This window comes from Epinephelus lanceolatus, chromosome 6, assembly GCF_041903045.1.
Source record: "Epinephelus lanceolatus isolate andai-2023 chromosome 6, ASM4190304v1, whole genome shotgun sequence".
In the NCBI taxonomy this organism is placed as follows: domain Eukaryota; kingdom Metazoa; phylum Chordata; class Actinopteri; order Perciformes; family Serranidae; genus Epinephelus; species Epinephelus lanceolatus.
This window is the reverse complement of record NC_135739.1, coordinates 25,206,513-25,222,934: the sequence shown is the minus strand read 5'-3', so window position 1 is coordinate 25,222,934 and position 16,422 is coordinate 25,206,513. Positions and strand designations below refer to the sequence as shown.

At 40.0% G+C, this 16,422-nt stretch overlaps 1 protein-coding gene across 1 annotated transcript; it reads left to right on the top strand.

Moving 5' to 3' along the window:
* The first annotated feature begins 522 nt into the window (after positions 1 to 522).
* Positions 523 to 16,391, top strand: tbxa2r (thromboxane A2 receptor). The gene is made up of 3 exons (XM_033620810.2): positions 523 to 756; positions 7,144 to 8,019; positions 12,189 to 16,391. The coding sequence occupies exons 2-3, from the start codon at positions 7,234 to 7,236 to the stop codon at positions 12,510 to 12,512; spliced, it is 1,110 nt and encodes a 369-aa protein (XP_033476701.1). The 5' UTR covers positions 523 to 756; positions 7,144 to 7,233; the 3' UTR covers positions 12,513 to 16,391.
* The last annotated feature ends 31 nt before the right edge of the window (positions 16,392 to 16,422 follow it).

Sequence of the window (16,422 nt, the reverse complement as noted above, 5' to 3'; positions counted from 1 at the left end):
TAAAAGCATCTGTCGACGGCATGCCCACCTTTTCCCAGTTGTTCCAGAATAGTCTTGAATTGAATGTCAGTGTCGTTAAATGAGTTTGATCACTCCATTTGCTAAAGTCTTAAGTCAACAAAAGGCAAACATTACTGTAACACAGCTTTTTTAAGATAACCCAACTTCATTTTTATTGGCATTTTAAGCACTGTCACTGTTCAGTCCCATACTGTGTGTTTTGGTGTGTTAAATAGTCTTTCACTGACCCTCTTCTACAGTTTGACATGACAGCACCTCCACCTCCCCATCACACACACTCACACGTACAAGTTAAATAGAATTTCCGACTGAACATGAGACAAATGCCCTTTCAACCCACTGTCCACAATTCATTGCCTCCAGTTGATTCTTTACGACTTTTGTCTGCTGCTCATTCCTCTGCCTAAAATACTGTGTGGTGTCTTCCCAGAGCCCTTCCCCTTTTGTCTTCCGGGGAGGGGCCAACTGAGCAAAAGGAAACCCGACTGGAGGGGAAGAGATGAGTATCTGAGCTATAGGGGAAGGGAGTGGAGATGATCAGGGGTTAGTGCTTGCAGCCTGCTGTAGAACTTTAATTCCATCACATGGGACTTGGTGTACGAGATATGTTTCCCACCTCTTCCTGTGGCTATTGTTTGTGTTGTTAAACCATAAGTGCAGAAAGATGGTTTGGATGGAGTGTTGCAAACTTCCCAACTGAGAGTAAACTTGGATCTTGAAAGTGCAGCTGCGGTGGTAAGATAAATTTGAATCTCTCAGAAATCAACTTTTAAAAACAAATGTTTATGACACATGAAAGATTAACTGGAAGTTTTGCAGAGTAGAGACTTTATGATATGTGCATGTTATAATTCTGGTTGTTGCAGTATTTCAGAATAAATAGGGCTACTCTAGGTTTCTTTTCTCTCAGGGCACCCAGTAGAAGTTGCATTTTGTCAGCTTAAATTGTTTTGTGTTGTTGCTATAGATTTGTAAATGTAAGTATTTGGCATCAAACTTCTTCATCATTTGCCAATATGTCACTGTAAGAAATCATATTCTGAGACTTTCAGTTTACTATTGAAAGAAAGTTGCACTAACTCAGTGCAGTATTGATTAGACACTGTCAAAAACAGCTCTGGGGTTACTGTAATGATTAACTTTCACTTTCAGTGGTTCAGTCATTTAAATTCTGCAAAGGGTTTTGTGAAAATGAACTAAAGGACAATTTTACGCCAAATTATATTAAACTCAGTATTTACTTCAACTTATAATGGGTAACTCTCTTGGGAACAATCTCCTGGTATAATAGATGTGGTTCATGATGCCAGCGTTTGCCAGTCTTCATGAATTATCTCCCACTGATGGTGTGCATGTTAAAATAAACAAAGGCTCGTTGCCTGTGGCAGAATTGTTTGCCAGAAACTGAAACCTTTGGCCCTATATTTTTAGAAATGATGCTGGATCCCGTCCCAGTGCACTCGCAGAAGATGCTCTCTCAATTCTGTAAGTCAGCGAGGCACAGCAGCACATTGTCAGTGCAGTGGCCTCTCTACCTTGTGACAAATACGACTAGTCTGGCAGAAATAATGCGTGAAATATGGGCTCAGGTCCTCCTAAATCAAACACACACAGTAGTGGACTGAGTGCAATCCATGTGTTTTGATATGAACTCTTTCCACCCAGCATGTAAAAACACAAACTGGTGTTCTGCCAGCTGTTTCTTTAGAGAGTTTTGTGTAGGGTCAAGTCAACAAGGGTCGGCTCCAAAACCTTTTTAAGAATTTAGACAGCTTGTCAGCATCATTAACAACTTTACAGATTTCTGGACAGTATACACATCAGTTTCTCACTCTTTTTCTGTACTATTTGATAAACTGCATAGAAACAGTTTGGCATTTACCAAAGATCTTCTAATATTAAAATGAATAATGATGTCATATAGTGTCAAGATTTTTACATAAGTTAGGTTGACATTTGGGGTCTTGTATTTGAAATAATGATTTCTAAGAGGACCCAGTTAAACCATCAGACCGTGAAGATTCTGAAAGCGCAATGTCAAAACCACTTTATTGGCTAATAGACTTAATGCAAAGGAATGTGATCAGGGCTGGTATCGTTTCCACCTCGTGAGTCTGTGTGTGTGTTATCATGGCAAAATGGGTCCTGGTGACACCTTTTATTGCAGGAACTACCACAGCTGTTTTGAGTAGTTTTCCAGGTGTTTCTGTCTGCCTATCTGTCTGTCTGTCTGTCTGTCTGCCTGTCCGTCTGTCTGACTGTCTGTGGGCAGATTTCATTAATGTGATAGTTTCTCAACCATGCAACATGCAGTTATAAAATTTTACAGGTGTGTAGCTGTAATCTAAATAATGACTGAGTATGACAATTGATGTGGTCCTAGCCAGGGGACCAGGGGGGCTCACATTTGTTTTAAATTGTGGATTGCTGTATTGCAGCTGGAGAAAATGGGAATTGGACTGCACTTGTGTCGTGCTTTTCTAGTCTTCTAACCACTCAAAGCACTTTTACACTTGCACTACCAGTCACATTTACACACTGGTGGCTGAGGCTATGATACATGGTGCCATCTGCTACCCAGTAACCATTCAGATGCTCTAACACCGATGGAACAGCCGTTGGGAGCAATTTGGGGTTCAGTATCTTGCTCAAGAATACTTTGACATGCGGACTGAAGGAGCCAAGGATCGAAGTGCCGATCTTCCAATTAGCAGACAACCCGCTGTAACTCCTGAGCAACAGCCGCCCCAATGCAAGATGGTCTCTAGTTTTTATTATCTCCCAAATTAGTGCTTTTTTTTAGCTTTTGTCCTTTATGCCTTGATAATGTAACGCAAACCCATGTTTTTGTTTTTAATTAATTATGAATACATTTGATTAAAAGGACTGCAATACCAACAAGGATAATACATTACTGCACAGTATTGATGGACTGCAGGACTATTCCAGAGGTCTCAGAATGTTTCAGTACATGTTGCATGTTTCACACTGCAAACCCTATTTTAATATTGTCTTGTGGAAGCCAATCTGTTCAGCATTTAGATGAAAAAAAAAAGTTCTCTTCAGAAAAAGATTCCGGCAGTTACTCAGAAACCTCTCGACACATATTTTGCACACACTCTGCATTTTCCATGGCATGCAGTTCACGCACCTCATTCCGTGGATTCCCATTAGTTTGAACAGAAAACCACTGGACTGCCTCAGTGAAGCCATTTTGAATATGACATATTGATTTTCAGATGCTAACAGGCACTTTTGGCTAATGGCACACTTAAGAGGTTTTCAGGGTCGTACAAGAGCTGGCGCCGCGTACCCTCTCTCTCATTTTAGTATTCTCTGAGGTATGAAAGGACCTGATAATGGTGTAGTTAGCTTATCACAGAGGATTCTCTCATTTCATGTATCTTTAGATTTTCTGCCATTTGGGAATATGTGGCAATTAGACACAAAACCTGTTGTCACGGCTAATATGAATATGTGCTGCTCTATATATCGATTGTGGGAAATGGATACATCCATCCATTTCCCACAACCGAGACATGTTAAGTGATATTAGTCATATGGCTTAACATGTATGTGTCCATTTCCTGCAATTGATAGATGGAGCAGCAAATTTGCTCTTAACATGTCCACTTTGTTAATACCAGAATAGAATCAAATAAGAATTTCTTTTGAAATGTATGGTCAAAAAACAAACAAACAAAATCTTTCCTAACAGGTTCAGTGTCAAGGGCATTTTGTCACCTGGGGATTTCCACTGAGTTGTGAAAGTTTCCAAGATTTTTATGTAGGTGTAAATCAGCCACTGAGACTGAGATAAAACAGCAGCAAAATGTTGAATTCAACACAACATAAAGACATATTTTTAGCGAGCTGGAAATGAATTTTGCCCCACTGTTGACGTATTGTTTCTCACTTCGAAGACATAAATTCAAGGGTTGGACAGGCTTGTTGTGGTGCAGTTGAACTGTTGAACTGCTTGTAATGTGTGCAATGTACAATATACAATGGCATCTTCACACTCATTGTGCATTTTTTTCCCCCTTTTCCAGTTCCAGTTTCTGTTTTCAGTCTCTCAGTTTAACAGGAAAACATGAGAGCAGAGCACATTAAAATGACAGATGGTGGTGTCAAAAAGTCAGCTAATGAAATCAAATATGCGCTACATGTGCATCTTTTTAAAGAGCGTCTGCTTTTTAGATTAAGTTACCAAATGTGTTACCCATACTTTCTGCATCTTTCTAGGTTAATGTACAAAGGCTAAACAATAGAAAATGCCTTAACAATAAAGTAATTGGACAAGTGACAGAAATGTCCAAATGGAAAATCTTTAGGACAGGATTTCTGGTTATTGAATTTAACAGCTTCCAAACACTTATCGCAGCTTTCAGTTTCATTCTGATTCATATTTACTTCATTGTCAGCCCACCTTGTAAATGGAAACATGATCTTTTTTTTTGTTTATTTAGCTTTTTAACTTGAATCATGTATGTCGCATTTAGCGTATTTTTTCTCTGTCTTTCCTCAGAATTTCCTTCTTCCTTCAAGTTTTATCGTATCTTAAAAAGCATTACACCTACATAGATATAACATCGTCAGTACAAGACGTTACACCTTCTGATCACTGATAAAATGAGTGTTGGCATGATAACAGGAAGTTACAGTAAACCCACAGTTTGATATAATCAGTGTCATCAGCTATGTTTTTTTCACCTACTTCATGGAAATAAAGTACCTCACAGGAAATGCTGAGATGACTTTTGAAGCAAAGACAAAGGCTGTGTTTAGAATCGCACACTAAAGTGCTATTCATGTTAAGTATCATATGATGTCAAAATGAGTATGTAATGTGTTCCAACTGCATTATAGGTTGATTTTGTGCACTTGAAAAAAGCCCAGATGTATACTTGAATAGCGAGAATTTGAGGCATGAGCTTACTGGACATACTCAACTGCCCCACAATGCATTGCATCTCTTCAGACTGCATAACAGTGGAGATTTTGAGCTAGGCTTAAAGCTTTGACTATGTCACTTTATGAAGTTTTAATATATTTTAATACACATTTTGATTGAAAAAAGTAACCATGTAGATCATAATATGTGATCAGTTTATCCTGATAACACCTGTTTGGAAATGTTCTGCAACATTTATGAGAGCTGATGTGAGAGCCGCTGGCCGAGTCAGACGGGCTGTCTGCAATGTCATACAGTCACATAACCTTCTGTCTGGAAATATACTTCAGTGAAAACAGTCTGTTGGTGATGGCATTCTTATGCATTCATTTACAAGGCAGTGTGCAGTCCATACAGGCTGAGTATCTAGTAGGCATATGTTAGTATGCAGGTCCTAACATGGAATATTTATATTTCCATGTCATTTCTTTACGGTATTTTGAGGATGATAGAAATACCCACATGATACGCCATTAAACAAATATTTTTTTTAACGACATTTATATCCCATATTTTATTTCACTTCAATATCTGGCCTAACGTGCACCACCTCCACTTTACTTGAAGCCAGTCACATATAATCTGCCCATTACAGGCAGTATATTGGGGACAGACCACTAGGGACAACATCATAGTCTGTTTGTGACACTGTGTGTTTATTTCCTGTTAATATCTCTGCCAGGACTGTTCACATAACTGCATTTCCTGCCAGGATACGACAGCTCTCCTACTCTCCGTCTATATCGGCCTCTGTGTCACTCTCTCCATCTCTGCCCCATGTTGTCCCTGTGTGCTTGTGTCTGTGTGGGTGCTGTGTACTTGCTGTATCTGAGCTGGTACATTGACTTTATATGTTTTTTATGTCAAATCTAAACAGGCACTCACTGTACTCCAAGATGCATTGGATTAAGATGTAGATTTTTTTTTTAAGAATAGTGTCTTATTTTTGCATTTAATTAGTAAATTGCTGAGATCTGGGAGCATACGCTGCTAAAAATGATGTCAGTAAGGGCAAACAACAGGAGCAGTCAGATGATCTGACAGCCCCCAGGTCAGAGAGAGAAAACAAAGGAAAGCGGTGAAATACTTACAGAAACAGTCCTTTGTGACGTCACAGTTTACAGCCCAGTCTCAAGGTTCAGCTTTAACTTAATGTGGTTGTGCTGTTTTACTGTAAAATGAGAAATTATCACCAACATTTCGGATGAACTTGCTCTCAGTTTTAACTCCAAATAAAGTGTTTGCGATAACATAACTACACTGTTGGTTTAATCATTTGAGTAACTCCTGTTTCTTGCATCATTGGACAGTGTTCTAGCAAATACATGTAGCCATGTCCCCTGATCTTAGCAAATAGGTTGGTGAACACAGTGTTAACTCCCAGACACACCAAACCACCATCAAAGAACTAGTAATGTTGAAGGCCAACTAGCATTTATGTTTTGCACCCACATGAGAGGAAATGACTCTCCATACCAGCAGGAGGCAGCAGTCTGTCTTTGTCATTCAAAAAAGAGAAACCGGAAGACTGACAAGATCAAGACACAAGTTGAAAGAATGTTGAAAGAACAAATGATATTGACTAACAAGAATAATAATGAGCCTTTTCCACTGAAGAAGTCAATGGCTAAAACATAATCTTACCCTATTTAACAAGTTTGTTTTGATCTGTCACCTTCTTGACTTTAGTCGTTTGTTTGCTTTCCTCACTCCGTTTCTCTACTTGTGCACTGAGTTGAACTCCAAATTAGAGTGATTTCATTCACAGACAAGCTGTGCCATCTCCAATGACAATTCAACATGCTGAATCAGCCAAATAAAAGCTGACAAGGGCCGAATACTGCCAAATAATGCTAATGGTGCGGGACACACTGCAAGAACTAGGGCGACAGGCGCTCACTGATGGCCCAACATTGACCAACGGCTGACTGTTGGCTTGGTGTGTCACGGCTTTTATAATAACCAATGTAAATTATGGCAAAATATGAGGAAGAAAAAAATTATAACCCAACATAACCCTAGATGGGAACAGCTAAGTATGTGTAGAAAAAGGATGCTGAATAGGAATCAGTTTTTCAGCAGCAGCAGTTTTGCAACTGCTGCTCCCTTTGCTCATTTCATTTGTATTGTGTATGAAAATATTTAACTTCTCTCTTTTTACTTTTGAGGTTGAAGAGAGAAATGAAATTCCTCACACTGGTGTCACCAATACACCTCTGACTCATCTGAAATCAACAACCCCACACCGGCTGGCCACCATGAATGCCTCAGCCAACAACACCCCACTCTGCTACTCCATCAACAGCCCTCCATTCAAGTACTTCCCCACCATCGCCTCTGCCTACTTCTCCTCCATCTTCACCGCTCTGGGTCTCACCTCCAATTTGATCGCCTTTGTAGCTCTCCTCAAGTCCTTCCGGCGGGCACATAGCCGCTCACGCTCCTTCTTCCTGGTCTTCCTGGGTGGCCTGGTGGTCACTGATTTCATGGGTCTCCTGGTCACAGGCTCCATTGTAATCTCTTTCCATGTTACACACTTTAATTGGAGGCACTTAGATCCAAACTGCCATTTCTGCAACTTCATGGGTATGTCAATGGTTTTCTACGGATTATGCCCACTGCTGCTTGGTGCCACCATGGCGGTGGAGCGCTTTATTGGCATCAACTGCCCATTTGCACGCTCCACCAGCATGCCCAAGTGCCGGACAGTCACCATGGTGCTCATGGTGTGGTTGATCGCTGGTTGTATAGCTTTGCTGCCCCTAACAGGTGTTGGGAGCTACCACATGCAGATGCCTGGCTCCTGGTGTTTTTTCAACATCAGCTATGAGGGATATAACATGGTTTTCTCCCTCCTCTTCTCTCTGGTCGGGTTGACGTGCATCGCTGTGTCATTTTTGCTGAACACGGTGAGTGTTGTGACCCTGATCAAGGTGTGCTGCGGAAAGGGTGGGACCCAGCGTCGTCGAGACCACGAGGTAGAGATGATGGTTCAGCTTATCCTCATCATGGTCATCGCTTCAATCTGCTGGTGCCCCCTCCTGGTGAGTTTGCCCATTATAAATAGTCAAACATCTGATATGTTGAAGTCCAGTTTTATGAAAAATGGTAAACCCAAGTTGAAAAGTACACTTCATACTCTTCCCTGTTGTAGTCCCACTTTATCTCAGCGTATCTTTGCACTGAAACATGGAAAGTTTTTTTTAAGTTTGATGCAGATGTTGCCTGATGTTTTCCTACTGAATTCAATATCAATGACCCTGTTTCAATCTGTGTGAATAGTATGGGCCTCTCTAACTGTAGCCTCTGGTCTGTGACAATGTGTGTTATGTACTGATAAGACCCATGGGCAAATGTCCCTTCTTTGGCTGCAGGCAGAAGAGGAATATCTGTTGACTCGATCTTTGCATTTTCCAAAGTGTGTCCTAACATTTTGCACATGTTTAGTATTTGACTTTTAATGTCTTTGAATGCAACTGTCCACTAGAGAGCTATCCACAAAACACCATCCCTTCTTTGCCTCCATATGTCTCCTTATATGCATATACTGAACGCTGTCCACCGAATTATAGGTCTCTCGGGTATTGGACAGCACCCAACCCAGACCCTTTCTATCCAGCTCTTGTTCTTATCTGCACTGCCCTTCAGTTGTTTGAACCATAATAAGGCACCAGATAGTCCTAAGCTACTTTTCTCCGCTTCCCCTCTGTATGCTTCATTTCTCCTTAGCAATGCAGCTTCCTAACTAGTTGAGCTGAAAGCCCTCTGATCTTACCTCAGATCAGAGTTCCTTTACGCCTTTGCTAAGATGAGACATCTCGGCCTTAGAGCACAGGTGAAATCAGTGCCTTTAAAAGGTAAAAGTCCACTTTATTACAACGGGGACTTTACTTTGGCAACATCACTATAAATAGGTCCAATGGCCGTAAAGGTTGAAAATGAACCCCTTGGTTTGCCAAATTTATTGGGCCAGAAAATAAAGGCAAAGGAAGAACAGTCTAGTGTAAACATCTCTACAGCGTGTCTTTCTGACCTACTGCAGTTATTGCAGTTGTGTGCAATCATGGTATTTCTTTGTAATGAAGGATTACTAGCAACATTATGGCCGTAGCTAGTTATGCGAAACTGTTGACTTTTTCACAGCCTGCATAAACATCTGATATAATTTCACCTATTTTTAGGATGTTGCTACACTCTGAGATCTCAGCAATTACAGTCCTAAATGAGATGTTATGATAACCGATAAGACAAGCTACAAAAATAAAAGCCCAAGTTATATAATAAACTGCTGTCCTTCCTGAGCGTAATCTCTTAATTGTTCTGCTGGAGGATTAGTATCAAGGTCATAAATGTAGAAGCAACCTGAAGAATTTACTCCAACCTACTTAAAGGAATACTTTATATGACCATTTGTATATCAAGTGCTTACTCTGCTTTATGTTGAATTCGTAAAGAAAATGTTTTTCTTGCATGCCCCTGGTGGATGAAGAATCCAAATATGGAGGAAATCAAAACTGAATCCAAGCATCTGTTTGCAAACTTACACACAAGTAGTGCAGTGTAATCCAAGTCTCATTTATCCAGTGGTATGCTCAGTGCTTCTCAAACACATGCATTTTTACTAAAACTATTTAAAACTGAACTGATAATGAAACGTATCTATGCTCTCTTCAAAGCCAGACTCCACTGACAAAAACAGTAATTTTATGTGGCTAAACAGGAGAGCTGCATGTGTACCTCTGCCTTGAGCTGTAGTTTGTGTTTCTGTGTGACTTCGAAATAACCATATACAGTATAAAAATATGGACATAGCTACAGTGATGTCACTCGTTGGTTTGTGGACTCCTGTTTCTAAGCCTCAAGTCTGGTATTTCGGCCATCGTCATCTTACGTTTTCAGAGCCAGAGGTGACCGTATTTGGTTGAAAGGGTAGATCTGTGGAGGAAATAAGTTAGGATCTGACTCATAGACCTTAGCGACGCTTTGCTGACAGTCTGTCACTGAACCAGCCCTTCCTGGCCCAAACAAACACAAACAAACTACCGATCGAGGCAGTGGTACACTTGCAGCTCCCTTGTTTAGCCACATAAAATTACTATTTTTGTCAATGGAGTCTGGCTTTGAAGAGAGCGTAGATAAATTTAATTTTCAGGTTTTAGCAAAAATGCAAACATGTGTTTAGAAAGCACTGAACGTACAACTGGTTAAATGAGACTTGTACTGCATGAGCTGTGTGTGAGTGAGTGCTGTTAAACATGGTCCCCTAGGACTTAAGTGCATCAAGAATTTTCTCAGTTTTTGAATTCATGCAAGAAAAACATTAACACAGGATGAGTGATTGATACGGTCATTTGGGGGGTGAAATATTTCTTTAATCTCCATCCATGATTCTCTCTTATTTGTCCCCTTTTCACTTGTGTCTTGATCAAAACACTGATTGATTGGAGACAGAGTGCTTTTTGATAACAGCTGACGATCATGTCAAGAGATCATGACATATGGGTTTGTGTTTAAAATAATACCATAAACTTTATAGCCCTATGTGTATATTTGTTGTGTGCACCTTTCAGTTTTCTCATGGTAAAGTGTGTGTTAATATAAAATGAGACTATCCTGGAGAAAAGTGGTGCAGCGTTGCTTTCAGCCCAGCATGAACTGCCATCTATCACACTGTCATCTGTGATGGAACCACTAGGTGTTGCCAATTCAGAGCTTCAGTTCTAAACATACTTAAAGCACACCAGGGAAAGTAAAACAAGGGCCAAAGCTACCTAAGTGGAGAACATATTTTCTTGCAGTCCTGTCTGACCTCAGTTGTGTAACACCCTGCACAGATATATATTCTGATGAGCGTGGTGACTGCTGATCCTGTAAGAGATGACATTATTTTGTTCTACATACGAATGGCCACCTGCAATCAGATATTTGACCCCTGGATATACATCATGTGTCAAGTGTCGCGACTAAGGCGAGTAAAAAGTAAATCCAAAACATCGAAACATTACAATAACACGGCTTCCCCACAGTAACTGCTCACCCCCATCGTAACTTTGGGCTGTGGTTTTCCGGCTACTTCAGCATGTCCTCAACACCTACCAATAAAACTCATGGATGGATCCGTGGTAACACTGTTTACTTGATACCTTGAAGCTTATAACCATAACCCATAAGCTCAAAGTATCATTGGGAGCATGTTTTGCAGTGCAGCCAGCGTCTCATCCTGGTTTTGCTGCTGCTCTGTGCACTTCATTCCATTCCTAATCTGTAAATAAAAACCTCACTTAAATAGTTTCAGCCCTTTGTCAAGTTTGTTTATTGCCCTTGCGCCTGCTTTCATTCCCTGAAACTAACACAGATGGCTTTTCATCAAAAACCTGATAGCTTAACCATCTGCAGATTGTAGTTTTGTTTAGTTACTCAAGCATTTCTTTGAAGCAGAGCTGCAAAAAATCCTACAGATAAGAGTTAAACATCAAGAGTTGTTGTTCAGGCTTAGTAAATGTGATGCAACCTTGCTACAGTAACTTACCGAGCTTGAAATAGCCTGTTGCCAGTAAGCAAGATCACAAATGCCACCTTCTGTGAAAACTTAAGTCACCAGAAAAGTGTGACTCTGTTTCAGTCTCTGGAGCAACTCTGCCTCTGAGAAAAGTTTGCATAAAACTAAAACTATGGTTTGCACTTCATCTCAACACTTGCATGCAACAGTTTTTTTTAACATGATGAAGTGGATTTATGTAGCGGTTTCCTTAACACTGCTAGGGTGTAAACCACACTTGAACAGTTTTTTGTCACTAGCTGAATTTGGAATAGAGACAACAATAAGCCAATTTGTCCTTTCTTAAGGAGCTTGTTAGCATGTTTTTCCCCCACAAGAGACTGGTGACCTGATGCTAATAAGGCTACGCCTCACATAAAATGCTGTAGCTTAAGTAAAGCAGGGGGGATAATTGTGTTGCAGCAGCCAGAAGCCTCAGAATGGACATGGCAAAATTAGTCTAGCCATTCCCTCAGTGGACTTAACACGTATGTGTGTGTCTGTGTGCATCTGCACTATTAACCAATTTAATATTTCCCTTCTTGTTCCTTACTTTCTAATCTCTCCTTCCCACTTCTTTCAACTGTAATTTGCTGTCTGTTGTAATCTGTGTCTTTTCCCCTTTGCCCCCTCTTTCCTTCGTCCTTATCCCCACTTCTGTCCCTCCACCAACAGGTCTTTATTGCGCAAACGGTGCTGTCCGGAGGTCCCCTCCAGATCAGACACCTGCTGCTATGGGTACGCTTCGCCACCTGGAACCAGATCCTCGATCCCTGGGTATACATCCTGTTTCGAAGGGCAGTTCTCAAGAGAATCTACCCCCGCTTCGACTGGTCTCGGAGCTCCATCATGACCATGTACCCGTCTTTAGGCGAAACCATCCGAAGGTTCACACGCTCTTCAATCGGGAGCACCCTGAGCCAAGAAGAAACAGGAGAGACAGAGAAATCAAACGTAACAACTCAATCTACACTGAAGCCACCACCTCTTTCTCCGTGATTGCTTGGATTTGATATGTTGCATCAGACTGAGTGTTGCAGTATGTGTTTGACTGTTTCCAAGCTCTGATGAGTTTCGTGTTAACTGTGACCAGGATAAGAAGCAGGATTGCACTGGTAATCTGGAAGGATTGAATCTTGTTATTTTATTGCATACCACTGAAATGTTTAACAGTATTAACAATGACACATAAATTTAGGCACGTGAAAGAGAGAGCAGGGTCTGGTTGGACACTTATGGATCACACCTGCAACCACTCTACAGTGCACTGCTGTCAGCTAAAACAGAATTCAAGCTATCTACATACACTGCTCTGTCTACATGTACTGCTCCATCAAGTGCTTTCATGATATTTGAGTTTTAACAGCTTTTCACAATGGATAGGCGCACTTATGGTCATTCAGGTGATAGTTTTAATATGACACTTCATTCTGGCAGGACATTATGCTTTTAAGCTCATTTACACTTTGCTCAGGTGCTCATGAGTGTCATATTAGACCCACAAAGAATTATATTATTTATATATATATATATATATAACTGTTTTTTAAGGCTCATGATAAGTACTGTTCTTTTGTTGTTCCCTTTCTGAAAATACCTTTAATTATTTAAAGATCTTACCTGTTGAAGATACAGTAACTGTGCAACAGTAGCATCACACAATCCTATTGTCCAAATTGTAGAGATGCTTAAAGGTGAAGATGCTTTGACTAAAATAGAATATAGCTTAGACTGCCCGAGACTTCCTTTATAATCTCCACTCCAAGAGTTTATACAGTACCTGACAATGCATGGAGTTTGTCACTGTTTTGATGATGCATGCTACCTAAACCAAACTTTCAAGACCTTGAAATGATCAGTCATTAACTTTTTTAGAATCCCTGGAATGGACCCTCGGGTTCAGTCCTCATGCATGTCATTAATGGGCACGTTTGGCTGAGGAATAAAACAAAAAGTTAAAGGAAGTGGATGCCAATGAGAATGTCACTGTTGTAGCAAATTAAATTGTGACTATTTACGCAGACCCAGAAAATACAACGTTTATGTGTCAGTGGTAGAACAGTCTTTTCCACTACCAACTTAAGAAAAATGTAGCAGTATCCACCTTATTTTCAAACACGGAAGTAAATAGTGATCAACTTCCGTTTTTTTGTGCGTGACTTCCGGTCAGCCGCTTTCCCTCATGCTTTCCCTTACCGGAGCTAACGGTGCAAGCTAATTTTTTTTCAATTTTCAGTTGTTTATGTTAGTCAATCAGTTAGTTAATTAGTTAGTTAGTTAGTTAGTCTGTGTATTTTGTATAGATAACTGTGCCCACATTTCCGTTATAATGGAAATTTATTCCCTCTAAACGCGAATAAATCGCACGTCAATCATAAACTATGAACCAAAAAAGCACAATCTATCCCGAGTGAGACAAACTGCTTGATCCCCGTCTCCAGTGTACCAGCAGAGAACCTGCAGAACCAAATCAGTGAAAAAACACACCGGGCTAAGCCTCTCTACCTGAGCAGCTGAAGCTGCGGCTCGCACCCTCGACACACAGACGGTGCTTCTGCATGCCAGCCAAACGAGTGCGCAACTGTGAGAAATAAATATGTGAGGTGTACGCTGCTTTTCTATCTTTTCTTTCTTTCTTTCTTTCTTTCTTTCTCTCTGTCAGCGACATACACTCCTAACACAGGACGGGTTGTTTTAATTGACTGAGTTGATCATTAAGCCATAGTGATGCGCGGATCGGCTCTGATAGCAACCGAATCAGCATGTACGCATCATCCAGCCGTTACAACATGATTGAGCTAGCAAAGCAGTTTTGTGTTGCTATGTGTGGTATTTATTCAGTTTTGGGAAATCACGATGTCTAGAAAGCATCAGTGGCTGCAGCTGACAGGGACAGCTAACGTTAACACTAGCAGCAAAGCTAACACCAGGATCGTCATCCGTTAAAAGCCTCCCGTTGTTGGATACGACATGAAACTACTCCAGTTAGCTCAATCATGTTGTAACTAAGACATCCGCTGAAGAAAATATTTTTTTCACGGGCCACTTTGTGAGTTTAGTGAGTTATTACAGACACGGCTAACGGCTAACAGCTAACGGTTAGCCCAGCTAATCTACGATAACCATGTTATTAATTACACACAGAGAAAATACTAATGTTTGTTCAGTCATTGTGTTTATAGACTTTACAAACACCAGATTAGTCGAAACGGTGATATAGTGACGTGAAAAATGTGATATATACATATATATAGCTAAACTCAGCAAGGTAAACAACAAGGCGATTCCCATTTACACAGTGGTCAAGAGTGCTGGACCGAAATGTCGCACAAAAAAACGGAAGCTGGCTGCGTTCTGTTTTGCCTCCGTGTTTCCGTGAAAAATAAGGTGGATTAACTTGAGATGTATTACACAGCATGAAAGGTCATATTTGCATAAGTAGCTTGAGTGCCCTGATAAATAAAAAAAAAAAAACAATGCCTGACATTAGCTATTTAGTGTTACTGATATAAAGATCTGAGAACATGTAACTGTAATTGTAAAATGAAGATTTAAGATTAGCATCCTTGACAGTGTTATGTATATAGTACTTGATAAGTAATTTTACCACTTTACTGGTTCCTCACTGTGTCACTGGTGTGGTTATTAATGTCAGACTCTCCCATCTCAAACTATCAGATCAACCATATCCAAAAACATATGTTTTCTCACATACCACTATTGTTGCTTGCAAAGTGATTTTGCGAATAGTACATGTTCCTGGATCAACATCCCATGTTGCGTCCCTGGACCGACATTGTGACCAACCAGTATTATCCTTAATCTTTGTTAGTTAACAATAATTCAAGCTTATTGGCAAGTTTACTTGTTAGCATAGCCTGCCTGGTTAGCAAGCTAACTGCTAAAATTGTAGCCTATTGGCAAGTTTACTCATTAGCATAGCCTGCCTCGTTAGCAAGCTTACTTGCTGATCCTGCAGTGGCTTGTAAGGATTTTGTTCAGTGTTACTGAGCCTTTTGTTCAATTGTACTAACTTCAATTTTGAAAACTTAGCTCAGAAGAAAGGAATTTTGAAAACAAAAAGATAAAGCACAGGTGCAGCATTGTTGATCCAGGAGCATGTCCTACTTGGCAAAATCACTTTGTGCATCAGTATTTAGCCATGAAGGTAGCTGTATGTTGTAATTGCCAAGATTTTGAGATATTAACCTCTGACATTTCTGCATTTAAGGTGAAAGGAATTTGTGCTGCTCAGACTGATGGAAAATTACATTTAAAACTTTCAACAACATTTCTATAAGTGAGGAAAAGGTGCAGAAGGTTATTGTAAGTAAGGTTAAAATTGGGGGAAATTGGGTGAACTGACCATTTAAAATCAGGTTTACTCAGTTGTCTTACTTGACTTTTGACTTCAAGGTGTGTAGCCTACTATAACAGTGCAAGGATTCATTGGGGGATGATTTAGTTGTTGGATAATTGAGTTCAGCCTGATCATTTTAGCAGTGTAATGACAAACATTGTGATGTAGCTATTTTAATATACATTTGCATTATGATATTATAATGAGATTATAATTTATTGTAAAAAAAACAAAAACAAAAAAAAACTGAAACAGTCATCTTTTGCTCTTCTTGATCACTCAGTCACCCAACTATTCATATTTATCTGTTTTCAACATTGTAATATCAGTCATACCGGTCAAAATGTCACTCAGTTAAGCAAATCACTGGCACGGTCATTGGTAATAGGTAAGATGTGTTTTTCTTTAACTCCTGAGCAGCAGCATCCTCTAAAATGAAGTGTAAATGTTGAATGTGCTTTACAGAAATGGCATGTGATTGTACATATAAATAAAGAATTTGCAAAAACACCTTTAAATCTTTTAAATTGGCTTTTCTGTTAAACACAC

Excerpts from the sequence above, each read along its gene's own strand:
- tbxa2r (XM_033620810.2), top strand. The coding sequence starts at position 7,234 with ATGAATGCCTCAGCCAACAACACCCCACTCTGCTACTCCATCAACAGC. Across the intron at positions 8,020-12,188 it reads TCTGCTGGTGCCCCCTCCTG|GTCTTTATTGCGCAAACGGT; the intron begins GTGAGTTTGCCC and ends CTCCACCAACAG.